This window comes from Cynocephalus volans, chromosome 8, assembly GCF_027409185.1.
Source record: "Cynocephalus volans isolate mCynVol1 chromosome 8, mCynVol1.pri, whole genome shotgun sequence".
Taxonomy (NCBI): domain Eukaryota; kingdom Metazoa; phylum Chordata; class Mammalia; order Dermoptera; family Cynocephalidae; genus Cynocephalus; species Cynocephalus volans.
Genome location: NC_084467.1, coordinates 35,947,267 through 35,973,286, shown reverse-complemented (window position 1 = coordinate 35,973,286; position 26,020 = coordinate 35,947,267). Strand labels below are relative to the sequence as shown.

Genomic DNA, 26,020 nt, shown 5'->3' with positions numbered 1-26,020 from the left:
CTAATCTAATTCTTTTGGTTTGTGTGTTATTTTATCTTTCTTCTTTATCTTTAAAGCTTAATAGTTTTAGTTGATCAATAGTTGGAGTTGATCATTCTGAGGCAATTTTCCCAGGTACCAGTGGGCTTATTCAATTTATATAATTAAGTCATCTCTTATAGCCAGAAAATTTTCTAGAATTACAATTTTAAATATTAGTTCTGGTCAATTGTTTTGTTTATTCTTCTTCAGGGATTCCAATTATATGTATACTGGCTCTTCCTTGCCTGTCTTCCATTTCAACAACTTTCTCTTTGACACTTTTTACTTCTGAAGAAAACAATCAATCCACCAGACTGGTAAAGAGATAACTTCAATGGGGAAACATCTGAGCTACAGGTGATGCAGAAAGAAATCTTATCTGAACTTCCCTTATCTGACTAGAGCAGAGCCATTTGAGAAATAGCTGCTACAAACCCCCCTCCTCCAGAGGTCTACAGCCAGGGAAGCACTGACCTGGGGCACCAGGGCATTCCAAGTATAGTGTGTAAGTAAGCCTCATCAGAACCTTCCATCCTTTGAAACCCTAAAGCCCTGCCACCCCCATAATTAGGCTGGTATATAAACCATTACCCGTAGCAATTGGGGGAGCTATTCTCTCAATAGGTTACTCCCACATACATCATATTTTTCTGCTGTTAATCTGTCTTTTGCCACTTGATTTTCAGGCCCCCAACCAGTTGGATGTAGGTGGGTAGAGCACAAATTTTTCTTCCCAACACTTTTCTCTTTATTTCATTTTCATCCTCTTGGTTTTCCCTCTCTTTCTTCTATGCCCCTTATTACATTTCCATTTGAGTTTATTCTCCCTTGGGCACCTTATAATTTTGTCTTTATTTCTGAAATGATTTTGTCTTTTTCTTCTTTCCTGAGTTCAGTGAACTCTTTATTTCTTCCTTTGTAGGAAAGGGGATTTCCATTTCTGTTTTTAATTTTTGAATTTCTGTTTCAAGATGATTCTTCATAACCTTAAATGATTGCTTGAAGATAATTCAGTTTGCTGAGCTGTGTTACAGTTTTCTTCTGCTTCCTGGTAGGTTTTCTTTTGGGGGGAGATGTAGGAATGTTCATCATTTTAAGCTACTTTGATTCTCATTTCCTGTTTCCTCACAGAAACTTTGTATCAGTTTAATCTGTTTTCAGCTTGTTCATTTTCTTGTAATGAGGATAATTACGAAGATTATTATTTCAATGGTGCCCCCTACTGTCAGTATAGTGAAGTACAGGGGTGTTTTTGTTTTTGTTTTTGTTTGGTTGGTTTTTTTGGTAGCTGGAGGGTATGGGGATCCAAACCCTTGACCTTGGTGTACGCTCTCTCGAGTGAGCTAACCAGCCAGCCCAAGGACAGTTTTTCACATGTAGCAGTTTTACAGTGTGGGTCAGGGACCCTTAAGCATCCCCAAAACCTTTCATGTAGCTACAAAGTCTTTTAGTATATACTTTCAGTGTGAGTAATAATTAATAGTTTTAATGATAATACTAAGATGTTGTCTTTTTCACTCTCATTCTTTCACAACTATGGCGTTTTCTAGAAGCTACATGATGTGATATTGCAACAAATTGAATATAGATATACAGATATGAAAATCCAGCTGTCTTCTTTTTTGCCAGACTTTAAAGAGACTTGCAAAAATGTAAAATAATGCCACTCTTCTCATGAATTTTATTGTTTTGGAATATATAGTTATTTTTCATTAAAACGTTAGTTATGTTTTAATATTGAATATAGTAAATAGTGATAGACATAACCCACAAAGGCAAAAGCTCTTTAGGGTACTCGAATTTTAAGACTGAAACAAAGTCTTGAGACTAAAGCAATTTGAAAACTGCTGCTTTAATGGATGGCTCTGTGTGTGTGTGTGTGTGGTAGGAATTGCATTTCCTGCAATTTTTTGGTTCTGTTTTGTGTTGTACGCCCTACATTTTTCTTGTTTTTGTTTTTTCTTATGTATATAACTTTCATTTTGTTTTAGATCTAGTCTTTATTTTTCATTTATGTATGTATGTATGTATTTTTGGCAGCTGGCCTGTACAAGGATCCAAACCCTTGACCTTGGTGTTATAACACTGTGCTCTAACCAACTGATCTTTAACACAGTGATTTTAGATCAATCTTTGGCCTGCTGTTAGTCGCCCCCTCTTCCCTTACACACAGTTTTTCCAGGATTGCCCTTGCTCTCTCTTCACAGAGATTTGCAGTAGAATTGTGAAAGTTATCTCACTGGGATTCGGTGTTAATTTTTCTACTTACTGGTAACTTAAAATTTGGGAATTCTCTGTCATCTAGTTGTGCTGAGAGTATAATTTTTGGTTTTTTTTTTTTCTTCTTCTTCTATATCAGGAGGCAACCAACTTTTTCTTAATGGGCCAAGTAGTAAATATTTCAGGCTTGCAAGCAATACCACCTCTGTCAAAACTACTCGGCCCTGCCATGGTAACATGAAAGCAGCCTGAAGACAATGCATACACAAATGGCTGTGGCTGTGTTCCAATAAATCTTTATTTACAAAACAGGTGTCCCACCCATAGGACATAATTTGTTGACCCCTGTTCTATACTGTTATTTGCAATGTGAAGAGATTCAGACTTAGGCAGCCACCATTATCCTTGGCAATCCAGAAGTTCATACTAATTTGTACAGTTTTTTTATATATGCAAAATAAAATATGAGTCTCTTTGTGGCAGGCACAGAGATGCACCTCTCAGATCCCCCTTCAAGGAAGAACTTGTTGAGCGGCTGCTGGGAGTGCGGGAGGCGGCCAGCCTCCTGCTGTCGGCTATGTCAGGATCTGCCTCACCTGCAGAGAGCTGCCTCGTCATACGTTTTCCAACAATCCATATCTGATGACTGAGGGGCATGGGATATAAAGGCCCAGCTATTTTGGCCTAACTTAGAGCACTTTGATGTGCAGTGTTTGCTCCAGAGCTCCCTGTTGGGGTTGGTTGAGGCTTTGCGGGGCCTGCACCTCAGTTCAAGTTCTTCCTCTGCAATCCCTCCTCCTCCCCTTCCTTTCACAGGTGTTGATCCCTACTAAACTTCCTGGACCTCAGGTTCCATATCAGCATCTGCTTCTGGAGAATCCAATCTGTGACGCTCTTGCTGTGATACGTACGTATTGCAGATATTTTCCTTTGTGACTTGGGACCGGTTAGGCTTCAATTTTCCCCAGCATAGCCCTGCCTTATTGCCCTCATTTATTTTATCTTGGATAATTCTCCCTCCTTCCCTGAAGATTTAACACCTGGCTCATTGTCACTCTCTACAGCACTATTCCTGTGACAATTCCTTGTAGTTTCAGTATACACAGAGATGTTCCTTCTAATGCCTTGGCCTCTCGGTTCCTTGGCATCCCCTCCTCCAGCTGTCTTTTCATCCATCCTAACTCAGCCATTCATTCCGGTGGTCAATCCCTAGATTTTGTCATTACAACTTATTGCAACTCCTCTAGGATCCCAATTTCACATACCCCACTCTCCAACCAACCCTCCTATTTCCAGCTCACACCTCTAATACTCCAATTCCAATGGTCATTACCTACAATTCACTAATATTACCATCTTTTCACTGTCCCAAACTCCCTCTGTATTTCCTTCCTTCTTGTTATGGACTTAATCGTGTCCCCCCAAAATTCATATGTTGAAACCCTAACTCTCAATGTGACTGTATTTGTAAATATGGCCAATAAGGAGGTAATTAAAGTTACATGAGGTCATAAAGTAGCCCAAATCCAATAGGACCGGTGTCCTTATAAGAATTGGAAGAGACAGCAGAGATCTCTCTGTTCACTCACAGAGGAAAGGCCATGTGAGGACACAGCAAGAAAGTAGATGTCTGCAAGCCAGGAAGAAACCAACCCTTCTTGTACCTTGATCTTGGACTTCAACTTCCAAAACTATGAGAAAATAAATGACTGTCATTTAAGCCACCCATTCTGTGGTATCCTGTTATGGCAGCCTGAACTGACTGATACACTTCTTTTTTTTTTTTTTTTTTTTTTTTTAAAAAGATGACCGGTAAGGGGATCTCAACCCTTGACTTGGTGTTGTCAGCACCACGCTCACCCAGTGAGCTAACCGGCCATCCCTATATAGGATCCGAACCCGTGGCCTTGGTGTTATCAGCACCGCACTCTACCGAGTGAGCCACGGGCTGGCCCTACACTTCTTTACCCAGTTTAAATTCCTTACCCAGTTTATATTCAATCATAATCAACCATTGCAAGCACCCTCAACACCCTTGGCTGGATCTTAATTTGTATTACTTGCTTGGCAAAACTCAAACTCTGGCGAAATCCAATTCTACCATGTCTATATCAGTGCTGCTGAGTATGGCTGAAGAAAAGCAACTAAGTTGACTGGACTACTTTAAATTCATGACCACTTACCTCAAGTGGGCACTTAACTTCCAGGCAATTATTCTACATTTTTCTAGTCCATTAACTCTCCTATTCTCTGAGTTAATCATTTCACATCTTTTCCTCCCTCTTCCTACGTGTTCCTTCCTAACTCTTTGCTGATAACTTCACTTTTTATTTTACTAATGGAGACCAACAGGAGAGAACTTCCTCAAGCTCCCATCATTAAATCCACCAACTTACCAGCATCTATACAGAAACCCTCTGCCTTCTCTCCTGGAGCTGTCACTTTGTTCCTGCGACTTCCCTAACTCTCCTACACCATTGACATTCACTGTCCCCTGGATAACCACCATCAGCACTCAAAATGCTGTATTATCTCTCAACCCCCGACACCCCCCAAAAAACCAAACCAAAACAAAACAGAAAACAAAATGGCAAAAGAAAAGACTTTTTCCTATTTCCCTTTCCAACTATTGTGCTATTGCTCTGCTCCACTTTAGAGCAAAGTCCCTCAACATAATTCTCTGTGTTCACCATTCCCAATTTCTCTTCGTCTGCTCTCCCCTGACGCCACCTGGATTAGGTTTTCGCCCTTTTGCTGCTCCAGTCCTGGTCCTCTCTCGTCCTTACCTTACTCGAGGAGCAGCAGCATTTGACAGAGTTGGTCACTCTCTCCTCCTTGAACACATTTTCTTCAGCTGGTTTCCAGAACAGCATAGTCTCCAGCTCATCCTCTGTCTCATTCACAACTTTTACTGTTCCTCCTCATCTTCCTGATCTCTGATATCAGGGACATGCCAGGCCATTTCCTTCATTTTTGATGGAACTTAGAATTCATTACTCGTAATCTTGGATAATTTTAATTACTTATAATTCTCTTCCCTCAGATGGTCACATCTTACTCTTACTTCCTGCTGGCTTTATTCAAAGGTCCCCTTCCCATTGAAGACTTGTCCTGACCACCCTATCAAAAATTGCAATTGCCTTCCCACCTACCACACACATCCTTTCTGCTCCATTTCCTTGCTTTATTTTTCTCATTAGCACTAAGTACTACCTAGCAGCATATGTAGTTTACTTCTGTACCTTGTTTGTTTTCTGTCTTCCCCATTAGAAGGTAAGCTCCATCGACAGGAGGAATTTTACCTTCTAGAGTCACCGCCTTATCCCCAGCACCTAGAATGGTGCCTGATATATGGTAGGTGCTTGATAAACATTCATTGAATGAACAGTAATGCCAACCTGCCCATAAATATGAGTAACTCACCCTCTACCATAAAAGATGTTTATAAATATTTAGGTTGTTTCTACCCAGGCAAAGAAATGTTCATTTGATTATGCCTTGGTACTTAATACATGTTTTTAGGAGATAGAGAATCTCAGCAATGAGCAAAGGCTTACACAGCCACCAAAAATCAAAGACTTCTAAAGAGCTTTACTCCCAGGTTTAAGCAACTTTAACCTTCAACAGTGATCATGACCCTCAGTTTTCAGGTCAAATTATAAGGAAATGTGTAAGGTCTTACTGACACTAATCCTGTCATTGCTCACATTACCCATAATTCGCTCAGGATAGTAGAAAGCCAAAGTGGGATCTTGAAAAATAGGTTGGCTAAAATGTATGGACCAAAAAATAAAACAAAATAAAACACAAGGTTTCAGATCCCCATACCAGCCAGCCAAAATAAATAAATAAATAAATAAATAAATAAATAAATAAATAAATAAATAAATAAATAAATAAATAAATAAATAAAATATATGGACTAAAATAGCCAGATGTCTTGCCCATGATTCTCAAGATCATGAGATCCGTAGCTAACAGGACTGGGCAGGCTCATGAAACTAACTTCTACACTTTCCGTGACCATCCAATTGGAAAACATTTCACAAGATTATTACAAAGCATTACTGAAGTGCGTCAAAACTTTCCATTCACAGGAACAAGAAGCCTAAACAATCACCCTGGTGAAACCGAGCACTAATCTACAAATGGGAGATTGAATATTCATGGAAATGAATCAGAGAAAAGAAGCATCGCTGGAGAGGACCATCTCAGCTTGGATTCACCACCCACGCATCCTGGTCCAGGCTTCCCGCCTCAGGCAGACGTCAGCCCCAGGGGCATGGCTTTTAGCCTTGAGAGCAATTTGGCGGATTATGATTTTGTGTCTGAATGCAAGGAGGCTGGGAGTGGGCCAGTTTGTGAGCAATGTAAGAGGTTACAACTTCATTTTTTAAAATTATTATTATTGAAACATAGTTGATTATACATATTTTGGGGGTACAGAGTTGAATATCAATACTTGTGTACAATATGTGATGATCAAATCAGGATAATTAGCATATTCATCATTACAAACCATAATCATTCTTAGAGGTTACAACTTTAAAGAGAATAATTCTATCGCTAACTTCTCTTCTGCAAGGGAAAAACTTAAGCAAATTCGCAAATTTTTTCACTAGACAAAAAGGAAAAAAAAAGGCCCTTGCTCAATTCGCACTTCAAAAGTTTAAAGAAGCAGTGAGTGTGCTGGTCCCCTCTGCTCTGTAGGAGACCAAACGATGAGGTCAGCTCTACCAGGCAGTCACCAAGGTGAGTCTCACGGGCCCTTCCAAATGCACCGGTTTGGTTTTGGGTCTCGTTTCCAAGGTACAGAAAACATGCCATTCCAAAGTGAAAAGGATCTTCCACTCCAGAGAGAAAAGGACTACCCAAAAGATTGAGAAAAATTCCAAAAGGATTGATGGGCTTTTGTCTAATGACTGTTGTATAGATTTTGTATTTCAAAACTCCAGGGAGAAAAATATAACACTTTCCTTAAACTATCCCTTCTGTTTGTAAAGAAACTTCATATCTCTAAGTGTTGGACATTCTCATGGGACACCCATGATACCAGTCCCTCCTCTGGGGAGACTTTTAAAGCCTGGGGACATACAAAAAAATTGTTTCTGACGGCTACCAGTATAGGACCAATAAAGCTCTTCAAATACACACTGACCCAACTGTAATTTCTGATACTTCCACACTCTTTCCACAGATAGCCACCGCCATTAAAGGGTTTTAATGTTTCATTCAAAACGGGTTAGTTCCTGTGGCCAATAGCCAATGTAATTATAGTGAATGTTGTATTAATCTTTATGATTTTCCCGGAGTTCAATACATCACTGTATCTTAATCTTCCGCTATTCAGTTGCTCAATTGCCCAATTAGACTGTTGATGACCATTTATTGGGACTTATTTCATCTGTGGTACATGAGCTTACTTTCGGTTCCCAAGGAATTGGCCTGGCTTATGTGATTATGGGGATATTATTCTGGTTATGCTTCACTTGTAGTCTCTCCCCTAAGCAAAATTATAGAATCTCAGAGAAATAACTGAAATGGAAAGGCTTTGGACATTAATTTTCCCAATACATGGTGTTGCCAGGTCCATTAAGGTAGATTATCTAAGATTTTCAAACAAGTTGGTAATGTCACATATAACAACACTCAGAAGACATAACAACAAAAAGACTTCTGACATTAGCAGTATGGCTCATTAGATATTTTGAAAAGCCCTCCTGCTTAAAACATATGTTGATACTGTATAAATTTCAACAAATATGTATTCACATACTTGGTTAGGACCACGAGCAACTAAGGAAAATCTCTGGGGGCCTCAAACAGGTACAAAGAGCTGAAATCAGTGATATGCCCACATGTAAGTGAGGCTACCATGGGGAAAATGCCTATTCCAGAATCTTAGAGGTATGGGGGTTTATGCGAAATAGGAGGCAAGTCTTGGGCATAAAGAAGGCAGTGCATAGGGCCAGCCCGTGGCTCACTCGGGAGAGTGTGGTGCTGACAACACCAAGGCCACGGGTTCGGATCCCTATATAGGGATGGCTGGTTATCTCACTTGGGAGAGCGTGGTGCTGACAACACCAAGTCAAGGGTTAAGATCCCCTTACCGGTCATCTTTAAAAAAAAAAAAAAGGCAGTGCATGGGCTGGCTGGTTTGCTCAGTTGGTTAGAGTGTGGTATTATAACACCAAGGTCAAGGGTTCAGATCCCCATACTGGCCAGCTACCCCCCAGCCCCCAAAAAGTGGTAGAGAGGGCAGGGCAATAACAAGGAAAACCTGTCTCTTCACTTAGAGTGAAAATAATAATAATAATAATAATAATGACAACAACATCCTTCCCAGAAAGGTTTTAACCACGAGTCTGCCCTCTCATGAGTCTGGGGTTCAAATTTACATGATCTTAATCTTGTAGATTAATTTTAATCAAATATGAGCAACAAGTAAAAAAAAAATCTAACACATGAGGAAATAAACCACCGTGAGACAGAGTCAGCAGAACCAGCAACAACAAAACAGATGTAGAGTTTAACACTTAAAAGCAATCAATGTAATTCACTATAAATTAAAGAAGAAAATATAAGATCACCTCATTAAAAGCAGAAAAAAGCATTTGATAAAAATCTAACATGCTTTTAAAGAAAATTAAATTGGTGGAAGGATATGTTTACCAGATAACAAGACTTGTTATAAAATATGATAATTAAGATGTGGAGGTATTAGCGTAGGCACAGACTAATAGGAAAAAGGGATAAAACACACAGTGTAGAAACAGACCCAAGTGCATGTGGCCTCGATACAAGACAGAGCTGTCACTGAGGAGCAGTGGGGGAAAGACGGTCTTTTCAATAAATGGTGCTGGAACAACTGGCTATCTCTATGGGAAAAGTGAAATTAGACTCCTATGTCATATAGGTAAAATCATTTCCAGATGGATTAAATCTAACATTTGTCAGTCAGGCTCCAGTCAGGAAAAAGAAACCATACCAGTAATTTGAACAGGAAAAATTTAATATAAAGAATTACTGACTAGTCACAGAGGATTACCTACTTAGAGGACTAGAGAACTCCAAACAATACAGGCATAACAGGTGTAGGGAGAAACCACCACCTCTACGGCTAAGGCAGAGACCCCTGGAAAGGAGCAAACGTGGAAGAAAGCCACCCAATCTAAGGCTGAGACTCAGACCTTGCTGGAGAGGGTATAGCTGTGCTCCACTGGATGAGGAAAAGGGTCCACAGACCAGCGCTGGCAGCCAGAAACTGGGGTGCTGGTGAAACTTGCTAGGAAACCACCTGTTGGGGTGCCAGCAAAACTCACTGGGAAGCCACCTGCTGGCATCCACACCACTGGAAGAAGGAAAAGCATCAGAACCAGGAAAAGTCTCTTCCTCTTGCAATGGCCCTCCAGCAACTTCTTCTGGCAAGACTTAATATTGTGTCATTTGGCAAAGGAGAAATGTTTACAAGGTCATCTCCAGTATTACAAAGTAGGGCAAAGAAGGGTGGATTTGGAGTTGAGCAGCAATAAATTGCATAATAACTGCACAAATACCTAAATGTGAAAGGCAAAACCATAAAGCTTTTAGAAGATACTATGAAAGAATAGCTTCTTGGTCTGAGTGTTCTTAAGACATCTACAGTACCAACCCTAAAGGAAATAATTGATCATTTCACTAAATTAAAATAAACTTCTGTATAACAAAAGTCATCATTAAGGCAGCAAAAAGTAACCCTTAGAGTGGGAGAAGATATTTGCAGTATATATAATTAGTAAAGGACTGGTATCCATAAAATACAAAGATCTGGAGCAACTCAGGATGTCCAAAAAAAAGAGAGAACAAATGTAGGCCAGCCCGTGGCTCACTTAGGAGAGTGTGGTGCTGACAACACCAAGGCCACAGGTTCGGATCCTCTGTAGGGATGGCCGGTTGGCTCACTGGCTGAGCGTGGTGCTGACAACACCAAGCCAAGGGTTGAGATCCCCTTACCAGTTATCTTTTTATAAAAATAAATAAATAAAATTTTTTTAAAAAAAAGAAAGAACAAATGTAAAGAGCAGGTTGTGACAGTTGTATTTTTCTTTTCTTCTTCTTTTTTTTTTTTTTAAAGATGACTGATAAGGGGATCTTAACCCTTGGCTTGGTGTTGTCAGCACCACGCTCAGCCAGTGAGCAAACTGGCCATCCCTATATGGGATCCGAACCTGGGGCCTTCGTGTTATCAATCAGAATCACACTCTCCCAAGTGAGCCACAGGCCGGCCCCAGCAAAATTGTTAAAGTCTGATGATCTCAAGAGTTAGTGAGGAAGTAGAGTAACAAGAATTTTCTTCACTTGGACTCTCCTGCAAGCAGAGCCTGAGGCAAAGATTAACATGCTAATACTTTATTTGGAATGTGCTAGCCCAGGGCAGTGAGGGTGAGGAAGGAAAAACAGCAAGGCAGGGAAAGACGTGACACCATGGGCCGTGTTACTGTGCTGATAGGCTGCTTTTAAACAAGCTTGGAAGAGACACAGCAGGTCATGTTTATCAAAGGTGGGAAGGGTTGCAAGGAGGAACCACACTTCAGAATAGAGAAAGGAGGGGTAGTGTCTCCTGCTAGCTCCCTGCCTTCTCCTGTTTCCATTAGTCAAGGTTTGCTTCACATGAAACTATTCCCTGCTCTTCCAGGCTGTTACCCATGGCTTCCTGGCAGCTCTCCACGGTGTGAATTTCATCCAAATCTGAAAGTGGACAGGTGATCAGGTGTGGTTTGGGTGCTCAGAAGGAAAAATGAAGAGAAGATGGTTGAAGGAATGTGAGACATTCACATACACTGCTGATGGGATATTGAATTGGTATGAACCCTTTGGGAAAAAGTTTGGCAGTATCCGGTAAAGTTGAAGATGTACATATCCTGCAACCTAGCAACTCTATTCCTAGGTTCATACCTTTTAGAAATTTGTGTACATGTGAACCAGATCCCATGAACAAAAATGTTTATACCAGCATTATTTGCAGTTGTCAAAACCGGGACGCCATCCAGATGCCCATCAACAGGAGGATGAAGAAATAAGGTGCTATTTGTTCTCACCCTGTTAAACCATTCACATGAACGACCAGAAAAAAATTCGTTTTATAATTTATAAAAAAAAATAGGAAAAAATATGTCAATCTGAAGGACCTTGGTTACTATGGACCTTGAACAAAATAGGATCCTCAGAGGTTTTTGTTAAATTGGCAGTGCATATCTGAATGTCATCCAGAAGAGAGAGTGACTTGGCTCAAGGACTCTACTTGCTTGGTCTTAATGACAATTTACTCCTATTTTAGAAATAGTTAGAATTTAAATAAACATTCTTATAAGTAAAATTTATATACAACAATAATGGTAGCAGATTCAACTGTGATTTTTACAAAATCACGTGTACCTTGATTTTATTCCAGCCAGAAAAAAAAGGGGGGGGGGCGGGGTGTTTATGACCTCCTTGGTAAAGAACACTACTATACATTCCAGAAAATTCCAAAGAAAAAGTACCAAACACCAGATTGAGAATTGAGACCTATGATATTGTGTTGGTATCTTACTAAAACAACTAGGAATAAAGTTACATAAGGAATCATAATTATGTTGGGAATAATAGTTTTGTTTATATGTGACAGTAAATAGTCGTGTGTGTGGTGTGTGTCTGTGTGTATGTGCACGTGTATACACACACACACATGTTCTTGTCCAGCTTGGACTAGAAGGATCACAAACTGGGGGAAAAAACTTACAAAGAGAGGACAAAATTTCAAGAACCCCCGAATATGTTGTGTATTCAGATGCTGGGCCGATAACTTCTCTTGAAGATAAGGTAAAGGAAGATACAGAGTAGTTGTAACCCAGAGAGCAACACAAAAAGCCTTGTTCTCTGACCAGTTAGTCCGGGGCAGAGACTTGGGTCCCAAGTGAGATTCACTTTGAATTGCTGTTTTTTATCATAACTTACAGACACTCTCCCAATGTTTCCTGACATAAATTAAGAAGAGAAGGGCCCTTTGAGAAGTCATTTCGTTTTTACCACAGAGACTGTCTTAATCTCTCAGTTTTGGCACTCCTAGTCCCAAGACTTGTGATAATGCCAATATTTGGAAAACATATTTTAGAAAGTCGTTTATTATGTCTGTTGCAGGAAATCGTGCTGGTACATATGGTTATTAACATATTTACTTAAGTCACTGAGTGAGGAGACACAGTTCCGTCTGTCTTCTTTCCCAGAGCTGCTTTTACTAACCATGCCCCTGGCGGTTTCTAACCACTGCACAGTGCAAAGCTCTGTTTGTCCCTCAGGGTGATGAGGTAGGTTGGATGGTGACGGCCGAGGCAGAGGGGCGTGGGGAGGAGATGGCAATGGAGACTGCAGGTCGATGACAAGGGAATGGCAGGGGAGAGAAGTGGAACAGGGGCGGTACTGGCCATGGAAACGGGAATGAGGCCAGGAGCAACGGAAGCCAAAGGGGATGAAGGAGACAAGACAGATGAGATCGGGATGGATGCACACAGGATGAGGACAGCGTGGGGTAGGGGTAGTACGGGGATAATGGGGATGCCAGTGGGGATGGGACAGACTGTTTCCTGGGATGAATCAGGAAGGGGAATGGGAAGAGATGTGAGTCACAGATGAGTGGAATAAAAGTAAGAATGGAATGAGAATTGAGCATGTTGCAATGGGCATGGGGAGAAAGACTCATTTAGGGGCCGGCCCGTGGCTCACTTGGGAGAGCGTGGTGCTGACAACACCAAGTCAAGGGGTAAGATCCCCCTACCGGTCATCTTTTAGGAAAAAAAAAAAAAGAAAAGACTCATTTATTCCTCCACTCCCGAGTATTTGGGGGCAGCTACTGTGTGCTGGGCACTACTCAAGGTGCTGGGAACACGGTGTGAATAAGAGTAAGGCTCTTGCCACACGGAGCTTACACTGTAGTGAGGCAGACAGAAAATAAACAAACCCGTTAGACTGTACAGCAGTGTTAGGAGAAGTGCTACAAACAAAAGTAAGGCAGGATGAACGTAATAGTGATGGGGAACACCATTGTAGAAGAGTGGATTGAATTGTGTCCCCCAAAGTCCATGTATAAGAAACATAATCCCCACTGTGGCAGTGTTAAGAGGGTGGGAAATCCTATTATGGTAATTGAAAGGGGAGACTTCAAGAGGTGATTGGATTGTGAGAACCATGCCTTACTCAATGAATTAATCCATCAGTGGTTTAATGGTGGTCATGGGTGTGGTGCTGATGGTTTTAAAAAGAAAGTGCATGAGAAGCTCTCTCTCTTGCTTCTGCCTTTCTCACAATGTGATACCCTGTGTCACCAAAGTCACCACCAAAGAAGGCCCTCAGCAATGTGTTCCCTGGACTCTGGACTTCCCAGCCTCCAAAAATGTAAGCAATATATATTGTTTCTTTACAAATTAGCCAGGTTCAGGTATTTCTGTTATAAGTAAAAGAAATGGACTTTATTAGTCTGTTTTTGTGTTGCTATAACAGAATACCCAAGACTGGGTAATTTATAAAGAACAGAGGTTTATTTGGCTTGCGATTCTGGAACAGGCCTCAGGCTGCTTCTAGTCATGACGGAAAGTGGCAGGTAGCCAGTGGGTACAAGCAGGTCTCATGGCGAGAGGAAGCAAGAGAGAGAGTGGGGAGGTGCCAGGATCCAGCTCTCGTGGGAACTAATAGAGTGAGAACTCACTCACGACCCCCACCCCCAGGGGAGCATTAATCTATTCATGAGGGATCCGCCCCACGACTCAAACAGCTCCCAACACTGCCACATCAGGGATGAGTTTTGGGGGGACAACACATCCAAACTCTATCACAGCCTAATACAGGTGGTCAGAAAAGACCTCTACAAAAAGCAGATATTGGAGCCGAGTAAAGTGAGAGAAGAAGCTGTGCGAATACCTTGGGAAGAGCTAAGACCCACTCCCATCTAAGCCCAACCTCTCTGGTGGGAACTAAGTCCCTTCCTCTCTCAACTCGTCAAAGATTCTATTCTTCAAGTATTTCTTTCTTTCTTTCTTTCTTTTTTTTTTTTTGGTGGATGGCCAGTATGGGGATATTTCTTTTCTCTTGCTTTATTAATTTTTTCCCCATGCTAGATTAATCTCATAAACATACAGAAATAATCTACTGTTATTATTTTATTTTATTTTTTTAAAGATGACCGGTAAGGGGAGCTTAACCCTTGACTTGGTGTTGTCAGCACCACGCTCACCCTAGTGAGCTAACCGGCCATCCCTATATAGGGATCTGAACCCGTGGCCTTGGTGTTATCAGCACCGCACTCTCCCAAGTGAGCCACGGGCCAGCCCTAGCTGTTATTTCTCACATCTTAAAAAATAAAAAACTCTCATGACCCTAATTCTCCCTCCAGCTAGCACTCCTTTCAACTCACCTCTTTACAGCAAAATTCCTTGAGAGAATTGTCTCCCCAGCTAACTCCAACTCCTCTCTGTTCTTTCTCTCTTGAACCTACTCCAAAAAGCTTTTGGAGTACCATTTCCTGAAACTGCTCTTGCCAGCATCATCAATGACCTTCCTCTTACTTAATCTTGTCAAATAAATTCAGCTTGGTCTTTGACGCAGTCGATCACTTCCTCCTCCTTCAAGCACCTATTTCACTAGGCTTCCAGGATGCTACATTTCCCAGGTTTTCTTTCTACATGACTATTTCTTTCCTCATAGGCTCGTCTCCTCAACCTCTTCATGTCAGAGGCTGTTGGGTCTCTTGGGCTTCCTCTGTTTTCTGTCTACACTTATGTTCTCAGTCCTTTACCCAGTCTCATGGTTTTAAATACCACCTACACATTAATGACTCACAAATTTACAGCTCCAGCTCAGATCAGTCCCCGAATCCATACTCGTATACCTAACTGGATCTCTAATGGCATGTCCATTAACATACCCCAAACTGAACTCCTTATCTTCCCACCCAAACCCACACATTCCATTATCTTCCTATCTCTCTTAGTGGAACTCAGTCCTTCCAGTTGCTCAGGCAAAAATGAAACAAAACTAAAAACCCTGGACTCCTTTTTTAAAATCTCTCCACACATCTAAATCATCGAGTTCTGTTGTATCTGCCTTTGAAATATCTCACCAGTTCTCACCACATCCATTGTCACCACCCAAGTCCAAGTCACCATCATCATATCATAATAGTCTGGCTATTACTGTCCCAAAAAAGAATCGTCAGAGGGGAGGTGAAGAGGAGAAAGGCCAGCCCAGGCAGCAGAGGAGAAAAACCATGGGATGGGACACAAGGGGTGCTCCAAGAAGATAAATACTATTGGAGCAAAGAGTGGGTGGCAGATGGTGGGGAGAGCTATGCCGAGGTGGTGTCGGGACCCAGAATGTGGAAAGTGTGGAATACCACCCTAAAGAGCTTGGATTTATTCTCAGCCAATAAGGAACCATTGAAACCTCATCAGATTGGCTTCAGCATAGAAAAAGAACTGAGGCTGTAGAGACTGGGGGGTCCAATTAGGAGGCTATTGCAGTAGTGTAAGTGAGAGACAATGGTGACTCGGACTAGGGTGGTGGCCACGGAAATAAAAAGAGGGCAAATTCAAGATGTTTAGGAGTAGAGCCAGCAGGACCCAGTAGTTAGTTGCAGGTGGGGACGTGGGTGAGAAAGGTTTGAGCCTGGGGACTGAATGGACGCTGCTGCTGCTCACCGAGATGGGGATGCCAGGGAAGGGAGGTTTTGTAGGGACACGAGGAACCCATTTCGGACTTAGTGAATTTAAGTGCCTGAAAGAGTACAGGGTTGGATATTTAGGTCCAGAGCTGAGGAGCTATGGCTGAGCTAGGGAAAGATATTTGGAAGTAATCTAAGTATAGATGGTAACTGAAACCACAGAAGTGGACGAGCTAGCCTAGGAGTGAGGTGTAGTGGGAGAGAGGAGAAGCCTAGCTCAGACCTCGGAGAAACACGAGCATTTCATGGAAGAACCGTGAGGAAGTCAGCACGGGCGGGGTTTGAGAAGTAGCAGGGAAACCAGGACAGCAGCTGTCACAGACACCACCGGAGGGCTTTTCACGGGTAGCATTGACTTCTGCTGAGAGATTCACAGCTGAGGATGAAGCATGGCCATGGATTTATCAACGAAAAGGGCACTGGTGACCTTGGGAGAAGTTATCGACACGACAGCCACAGTGGGCTAAAGAGCAAGAGGTGAGGAAGAGGTTTGGCTGCAGGGCTAAATTACCACCTTCAAAAGGTTCCCATTCCTCCTAGACATCATATAAAATAGATTTTTTATTTTCAAAATGACATGAAAACATATATGAATATTGAAATTCAAATAAGCCCTTTCAAAATTTTAATTGCAAAGTTAATTTAATAGCAAATTTTCAGTAAAAACAGGTGTTTCTTCCTGTTCAGTAACGCTGATTTCTTGTGCTGTCCTGTGCTGCTGCTCACGCACGTGCCTGGTTTGTCTGTCTGGTAATCCAGCAGGACTGGCTCCGATGGAGACAAGGCAAAGGGAGAAGTGAGCACGTGGGGCAGGATATTTGGTGGTGGGAGATTTGGGGACTTTTTTCTTTTAAATAATGGAAGCCTTAGAATGTTCATAGGCTACAGATGGGAACCAACTGAGACTGAGTTGCAACTAAAAATACAAGAAAGAAGGACCGGTGAATAAGACAAGAGGTTCAAAGGTGGAAGGAATCCCAAGCACAGGAGAAACAGGCTGAGGATGGGGAACACAGCTCCCGTCCTTCCCCACCCGTGAGCTGCTGGAGGCAGAAGGTCTCCGCTGACTGCAGTGGCCACAGCTGTGGCGGAGTGATGGGGCCCTAGGTCTGCAGGAAGGGACAGGCATTGGCTGAGGCAAGGGCAGGAGAAAAAGCCAAGGCCAGGGCAGAGAAAACAGAAAGAGGAGGTTGGCACCCTTTAGATTGGAACATGGTGCCCTGAGCCAGATCATGAGGTGCCTTCCAACCCAAATAGACTCAGTCTTTCCCTCGGAATCCCCCAAGGTGACGACTAAGGAGAAGATGAGACCAGCTGGGCTGGGGCAGACCCCTCTGAGCCTCCTCTGGCCAACGCCCCCTCCCTGGGGAAAGCGCTCATCCCCTGCTGGGTCCCCTCACCCCCCCACCCAGATATCCCCTATCCATCACTGGTAGGATTGAGAGCTGGAAGACCCTTGTCCTGTAATGTCTCCCACCCAGACCTGTCTCAGCCTCTGAATTTCTGCCTCTAGGGTTTGCTGGCTTTGACTTCCTGTGTGAGTGACCATTAGATATACATTTCTGTGGGAGAGGTGGGCACTGGCCCCTGCGAGAAGGGCATGTGGCTGGGGAAGGGGAAATGGGTGCAGAAAGCATAGGTAAGGATAGGTAAAGCCACTCAGCTAGTGATGTCAACAGCTGTGACCCCAGAATGTCTATACAGAAGGGCATAAAGTGGCAATTGTGTTGGAAAGAAAAATGGGCCAGAGAACAACTATTTTTATCATATTGTTTCTTGGGTGGCCTAGTGGGAATGAGGAAGCATATGGAGTTTCTAAAGCCTTCCATAGCCTCCCTTCGGGACTGCTCTGGAGAAAACAAATTTCAGATCCCCAGGTTATGGGCCTGGAGAATCATGCTGGCAGAGTAGGAGTTAAAGTCTCCTGAGAGGCCAGAATGTTCCACTTCAGACTGAGGCCGGCAGCTTGGGAAAACTGCTGATCACCCAGTGAATCAGACACCAGATGGAATCACCCTCAGAGCTTGAGACCAAGGCCAAGGCCAATGCGGAGAGGGAGCAGGGGGAGGGTGCCCAGAGAGAAGCTTTGTTCTCTCAGCCTGAGTAACAGGGACAGTGACCCAGTGGCACTGGTGACTAGGGTGGGGTGAGGTTTACATGGTAACTGGAGGGCCCTGCCCCAGGGGCTCTCCCAGACAAAGCATCCTCACTCCAGTGAGCTCCCTCTGGTAAAGAGGGGTCTCAAGATGAGGTACCTGAGACTCACTGGATGAGAAGTGAGGGAAGGGGTTGGCCTATCCTTCCTGTGTCCAGATGGGGAAGCGAGGTCAATGCTGCATGAGATTAAGCTCCAGGTCTCATAGGACCCAGGCTTGTGCTTCCGGGGCACATAGGATACACAGACCATTTGTTTCTGCTCTTCCAGCTGCTGCTGCCCTCTGTCCCACCCCACCTAACACTGACCTGTCCCAGGTGGCCCCCGCCCTTCCCAATGAGGTCAGGCTGGCACTGGTCCACTGCCGGTGCTCTGCCTTGGTCAGGGCACCCAGCCCAGTCACTATGAGAGCTGGCTGCTCCTTCTCTGAAATAATATCTCCTCAGCCAAATGGGAATCACCTGTCCAGGAGGTTATGCACCCTCCCTGGGGTACTGAGGGCTGTCCCACTTGCCTCAAATGGGAACCAATTCTGTGGTACAACTTACGCTCCAGTGCTCCCTATTGAACCAGGCTAAAGAGAGTCTCCAGATGAGACCACATCCATATCCTCAGTTAACTTTCTTCCTCTATCCTGTCCTCTTTCCCTCACTCCCCTTCTCCTGAGAGTACTTCTCCAGGAAAACACTGCAACAAGAACCCCTACGTCAGGCTCTGTTCTAGGGAACCTGACCTAAGAAAGCCTGTGTCACTCATAACCAGCACCACCCAAGACGCCATGTCAGCCACAATACATCATCTCTCAAAATTCAGATTTACCCAGTACCTAGTACCTTGTAACCAATCTCTTTCTGAGGACTGCAGATTCTGTTGTCTGCAACCAAGACCCTCAGCCAATACAATGATCCACACCAGAAATGTCTGCAGCTACTAACACTCGAGGGGTGGGTGTCTGACCTAGTTGTCTGGCCTGGTTGGGTTTGGAGGCAATGAAGATCTTAGTAGCACTGGAGGATGAGACAGTGGGGACTGTTTATTTGCTTGCTTTTAAAAATAATGAACAACCATCTTGGGGATACTCATCTCAAGAGCTAATGAATGACTTAGGTCTACCCGTGCCTCCACCGAGGATCTTATCACATGTATGTCTTCCAGACTTGCTTGTTCACTCAGAATTATGTTACTAAGATTGATCCACGTTGTGGCATGGAAAGGAGTATCAGTCCTTTTTACCATTGTGTAGTATTCTATGTGTGAATACACACCACAGTGGTATACATGCACAACGGAATACTATTCACCCATGAAAAAAGAATTAAATCCTGTCATCCATGGCAATATGGATGAGCCTGGAGGACGTTATGTTAAGTGAAGTAAGCCAGGAACAGAAAGAGAAATACCACACGTCCTCACTGATATGTGGAAGCTAATAAGAAAATTGATCGCATGGAGCTAGAGAGACCAGAGGCTGGAAAGGGGAGGGGGGGGGACAGTGAGAGGTTGGTTAATGGATACAGAAGTACAGCTAGATAGGAGGGGTAATATCCAGTGTTCTACAGCCCCGTGGGCTGACTATAATTAACAACAATTTACTGTGTAGTTTCAATTAGCTAGAAGAGAGGATTTCGAATGTTTTCAATATAAAGAAATGAAAAATGTTTGGGGCAATAAAAAATCAGTAGTTGCCAGGATTTCAGAGGATGAGGGAGGGAGAGAGGGATGAGCAAGAGAGGATTTTTAGGGCAGCAAAACTATTCTGTATGATACTGTCATGGTTAATACATGACATTATGCTTTAGACAAAACCCATAGAACTGTACAATACAAAAGGGGAAAACCTAAAATAAAATTAATAATAATGTATCAGTAAAGATTCATAATTGTAACAAATGTATCACCCTAATGTAGCACGTCAGTAATAGGGGGATCTGTGTATGTGGGTGGCGGAGGGTGGGTATGGGAACTATGTGTACTTTCTGCCCAATTTCTCTGTACAGCTAAAACTACTGTAAAAATTTTTTAAAAGAAGAAAAAAAAGATACTAAAAAAAATTGCATATATACCACAGTCTATCCATTCCGTGGTCAATGGGCATTTGAATTAACTCCCATAGGCAGTGCTACTGGCAGCGCTCCTATCACCTGTATTCTGATGTACAGGTGCAAAAATTTCTCTTGCGTATGTACCTGAGTCAAATTTCTGGGTATGTGATTGTTCAATGGTAAGAGATAAAGCCAACTTGTTTTCCAAAGTGGTTGTTCATAGGCCGGCCCGTGCTCACTTGGGAGAGTGTGGTGCTGATAACACCAAGGCCACGGGTTCGTATCCCTATATGGGGATGGCGGGTTCACTCCCTTGGGAGAGCGTGGTGCTGACAACACCAAGTCAACTGTTAAGATCCCCTTACCGGTCATCTTTAAAAAAAAACCCAAAAAACAAAGTGGTTGTTCAGTTTGCACACCCACTATCAATGTGTAAGGCTCTCACTGACCAACACTCTCTTCAGAAAGCATTGTCACACCTCTTAATTTTTGTCAATCGAATTGATGTAAATGGTATCTCATTTTGGTCTTGATTTACATTTCCCTGATTATTAATAAATGAATACTTTTCATCAGTTTATGAGCCATATTTTTCCTTTTCTGAGAATGCCTTTTGCCAATTTTCCTATTGAATTATTTCTCTTTTTCTTAATGTTTTATAGGCATCATTTATATATACTAGATGTTAATCTTTCGTTGGTTATATGTATAATAAATGTCTTCTCCTTTGCTTGTGGCTTGTATTTTTATTTCTGCTTATATTTTTACTTCTCCTAAGGGGTAATAAATAAACAGAAGTAATGTAGCAATTCAAGGCTATTTTGATTAATGTTATGAATACTATTATATCAAACAATTCTCTAAAGATTGCAATTATGATCACTACTATTTTTGTGTGTGTGTGTGTGTGTGTGTGTGTGTGTGTGTGTGTGTGTGTGTGTGTGTGTGTGGCTGGTACAGGAATCAAAACCTGGACCTTGGTATTATCCGCACCACTCTCTAACCAACTAAGCTAACTGGCCGTCCCTACTACTATTCTGACTTGTATTATGTTAATTGTTATAAACATTTCTTTTTTTATTTTATTATTGCTATGTTTTTAATTGACACATAATAATTATACACATATGCAGTACGGTGTGGTCTTTAGACATATGTATACAATGTATAATGATCAAATCAGGGTAATTAGCGTATCCATCACCTCAAACGTTTATCATTTCTTTGTGCTGGAAATATTTAAAATCCTCTATGCTACCTATTTTACAATAAATTGTTGTTAATTATAATCACCCATTCCTGGTACCTGTCATCAGAAAAAAAAATATTATAGTCACCCTGCAGTGCTATAGAACACTAGACCTTAGGGCCAGTCCGTGGCTCACTCGGGAGAGTGTGGTGCTGATAACACCAAGGCCCCGGGTTCAGATCCCATATAGGGATGGCCAGTTGGCTCACTCGGGAGAGCGTGGTGCTGACAACACCAAGGCAAGGGTTGAGATCCCCTTACCGGTCATCTTTTAAAAAAATAAATAAATAAATAAATAAATAATAAAAAAATTTTTAAAAATTAAAAAAAAAAAGAACACTAGACCTTATTCTTTCTATCTATCTGTGTACCAACCTCTCCCTAGTCCCCCTGCCCTCCACCCTTTCCAGCCTCTAGTAACCACTATTCCACTCTCTATTTCTTTGAGATAAACTTTTTTAGCTTCCCCATACAAGAGAGAGCAAGTTGTATTTATATTTCTTTGCCTGGCTTATTTTGCTTAACATGATGTTCTCTAGGCTCATCCATGTTGCCACAAAAGACAGGATTTCATTCCTTTTTATGGCTGAAGCGTATTCCACTGTGAATATGTACCACCTATTCTTTACCCGTTTGTCTGCTGATGGACACTTAGCTTGATTCCATATCTTGGCTTTTGTGAATAGTGCTGCCATACACTTGGGAATGCAGATGTCTCTTCAGCATACTGATTTCCTTTCCTTTGTATATGTATCCAGTAGTGGGTTTGCTGGATTATGTGGTAGTTCTGTCTGCAGTTTTTTGAGGAACCTCCATACTGTTTCCCACAGTGGTTGCTCTAATTTACATTTCCACTAGTGGTGTAATAAACATTCCTTGACCTTAAAAGAATATAGTTTTTCCTAGCGGGCCGGCCAGGTGGCTCATTTGGTTAGAGCGTAGTGTTATAAAACCAAGGTCAAAGGTTTAGATTCCTATACCGGCCAGCCACCAAAAAATAAACAAACAAACAAATAAATAAAATAAAGTTTTTCCTAGAGATACTTAGTTAACACACTTTCTCTTAAAAATTGTATTAACTTTCAATCTATTTCCTTATTTAATTATTTGAAAGTTGTTAGTCATTGTGTGTACACAATTAGCAGCTTTCAAATAATCATTAGTTATTACAGCATGTTATTCAAGAAATAGTAAATACATTTATACCTCATTTGTACATTTATACATTTATATTTCAACTGACCAATAGAATTTCAGCATATAAAGCAGAGAAGGACATTTTCGTGAAGTTACATCTTGAACGGTTACACATATTTAAAAGTGAATATTCAGATATTCGCAATAAATTCAAATAACATGGCTTGCTTGATTAACTGATACTACTATGTTGACCAGATGTGATAGAAATCTACAGTCATGATCATGGATCACACACAAGTTCAGAGATGTCAGAAATGATACTGAAGTGGGTATGTGGCCATTCAACCTTCGAGGGCCAAAGTCACAGTTGGACAGCAGATGTGAGCCAAATACCAAGTCTGCAGCTAAACTTTGGTTCATCCCTAATATGAAATTAGTTCACATTGCACATCCTAAAATTATCTATATCTAGCCTTCTCTCCATATTTTCATTGAAAGTACCTAGAATAATTGCCAACACACATTGAAGATAATTGGGGATAGTATTGGGGGCAATTCTAAAAAGTTTTTAGTGCTTTCTATATTAATTATTATGATGAGTGTGTATCTTTTTATGAGAATTTAGTTAAGAACCGTTCCACAATCACATTATCAATAATTACTTATACTTAATAAATGTTGCTGGTTTTGTTGCTCATTGCTGTGTTTAGCACAGTTTATGCCTTCCTTGTTTCTCAGCTAACTTATGTCATTCATTTTCTCGTTTGGCTGAAGTATTTCCTCTGGTAGTTATTTCAGAAAGGATGTATGGGCAGTTGTGCTGGATATTCTCCATTTGCCCCTCTTGGTCCACATTCCACCTTTTTCCATCCTGCTCTGTGCTCCCACTCCCCACCCCAGGCTAACCTTTGTGAATTGTGTCAGCTGTCCCTGCTTCCTAACAGCATCCAAACCAGCACTGGCTCCTGCTTCCCTGACCACTTCTCAGAATCATCTAGCACAAGCTCAGGTCCAAATCTCCCTTACCAAGCTGGTCCCGAGATTCCCCTGTGGTGCATTTGTCCGGCTGCAGCACAGGCATGTTACTGGTGGTCTTTTGCTGATAGATTTTGACATATTTACCCAAACTCATTTTTCCTGATTCTGTGGCTGAAGAAACAACATTGCAAATAAAAAGCAGATTATTATTATTCTTGTGCTGAATCTAAACTCCAGAAGCAAAGAGTCAGAATACATACAAGTGATGATTTCTAATAACAAATCAGGTGGCAGCTGCCCAAATCTCATTATCAATGATTTCTGGAGCAGCCTAAATGAAGAGTACTCCTGAATATTACAGAAGAAACAGCTTGGTTCTTCCCTCTTTTACAACATGCCTATAAAAAAGGGTATTTTCATGTTACTCTACAATGTCAACTAAATACAGAAAAAAGACTTAGGCTGCACCTGCCATGAGGATCTGACTCAGTAACGTCACTCTTACTAATTGGCAGCTATATGATTTTTTTTTCCATTTTATTAGGGTATAATTTGGATGCAGTAAAATGTACAAATCAATTTTAAATACATATGCCCGTGTACTCATCACCCAGATCAAGAGTAGAACAATTCCAGCAATCCAGAAGACTCTTTCCTGTCCCACAAGTTCATACCACTACCATGGGCAACCCCTCCCTGGACTGTACCACTACAGATTAGTTGTGTTAGTTTTTAAACTTCATATAATTGTAATCATATAGTGTGTATTCTTTTTGTATCTGCCTTCCTTCAACCAAAATTATGTGAGGTTCACCCATGTTGTTTCACTATGGATACTTTGTTCTTCTTGCCTTGTAATACTCCATTCTATGAATACATCACAATGTATCTACCCTTTCTACTGTTGACAGGCATTTGGATTGTTTCCAGCGTTGGCTATCATGAATAAACCTTCTAAAAACATTCTTGTACCTGCCTTCTGGTAGACAGAAGCACTCATTTCTGTTGAGTATATATCCAGGAGTAGAATTACTGGTCATAGAGCATATGTATGTTTAGCTTCAGTAAATAACTGCAGAAATTTTCCAAAGTAGTTGTACCAGTTTACATTTTCACCAGCAGTGTAAGAGAGTCCTGTTTTTATCTCATCTTTGATGTTGAGATATATGATTTATAAGAGACTGAAAAATAATGTTCTCATTTAAAATTTGTATTTTAAATATAGAGAGATATAGATATAGGCATAATATAAAATAGGAGATGTCTGACTGCTTGTATATTTGATATTAATAAAATAAAAATAATTTCTCTAAATTCTGTCTATTAGAGGTAAACATACATTCAACTAAAAGTTTGGTTATTTCTATTGGGGGAAATAAAGACCAAAAAAAAAAAAACAAGTGTTAGAAAGCACATGCATGCAATCGCCATCAAAATACCAATGACATTCTTCACAGAAATGGAAAAAACAATCTCAACATTCATATGGAACAACAAAAGACCCTGAATAGCCAAAGCAATCCTGATAAAAAAAAAATAAAGCCAGAGGCATAACACTACCTGACTTCAAATTATACTACAAAGCTATCATAACCAAAACAGCATGGTACTGGTATAAAAATAGACATTCAGACCAGTGGAGTAAAATTGAGAACCCAGAAATCACCCCTCAGGCTTACAGCCATTTGATATTGGACAAAGGCAACAAAAATCTACATTGGGGAAAAGACTGCCTCTTCAACAAGTGGTGCTGGGAAAACTGGATCTCCATATGCAGAAGAATGAAACTAGATATGCACCTCTCACCATATTTTTAAATCAACTCAAAATGGATTAAAGACTCAAATATAAGACCTGAAACTAAATGGATTAAAGACTCAAATATAAGACCTGAAACTGTAAAATTACTAAGGGAAAATATAGGTGAAACACTTCAGCAACTAGGTCTGAGCACAGATTTTATGAACATGAGTGTGAGAGCACAAGCAGTAAAAGAAAAAATAAATGGGACTATATCAAACTAAAAAGTTTCTGCACAGCAAAGGAAATAATCAACAGAGTGAAATGACAACCTACAGATTGGGAGAAAATTTTTGTTAACTATGCATCTGACAAGGGATTAATATCCATAATATACAAGGAACTCAAGCAATTATACAGTAAAAAAAACCAAATAACCCAATTAAAAAATGGGCAAGGAGCTGAATAGACTTTTTTTTTTTTTTTAAGATGACCAGTAAGGGGATCATAACCCTTGGCCTGATGTTGTCAGCACCACGCTCAGCCAGTGAGCAAACCAGCCATGCCTATATGGGATCCGAACTCATGGCCTTGGTGTTATCAGCACTGCAGTTTCCCGAGTGAGCCACAGGCCGGCCCCTGAATAGACATTTTTCGAAGGAAGACATACAAATGGCCAACAGGTACGTGAAAAAATGCTCAACATCATTAGTCATCAGGGAAATGCAAAAAAAACTACATTGAGA

At 41.4% G+C, this 26,020-nt stretch overlaps 1 protein-coding gene across 1 annotated transcript in view; it reads right to left on the bottom strand.

Moving 5' to 3' along the window:
- The window catches only part of KLF17 (KLF transcription factor 17), a 64,292-nt gene extending 40,655 nt beyond the window's left edge, over positions 1-23,637 (bottom strand). The window contains exon 1 of the mRNA XM_063105741.1: positions 23,583-23,637. Within this exon, the coding sequence (XP_062961811.1) occupies positions 23,583-23,637 (55 nt within the window). The remainder of the gene's footprint in view (positions 1-23,582) is intronic.
- Between the last annotated feature and the right edge of the window lie 2,383 nt (positions 23,638-26,020).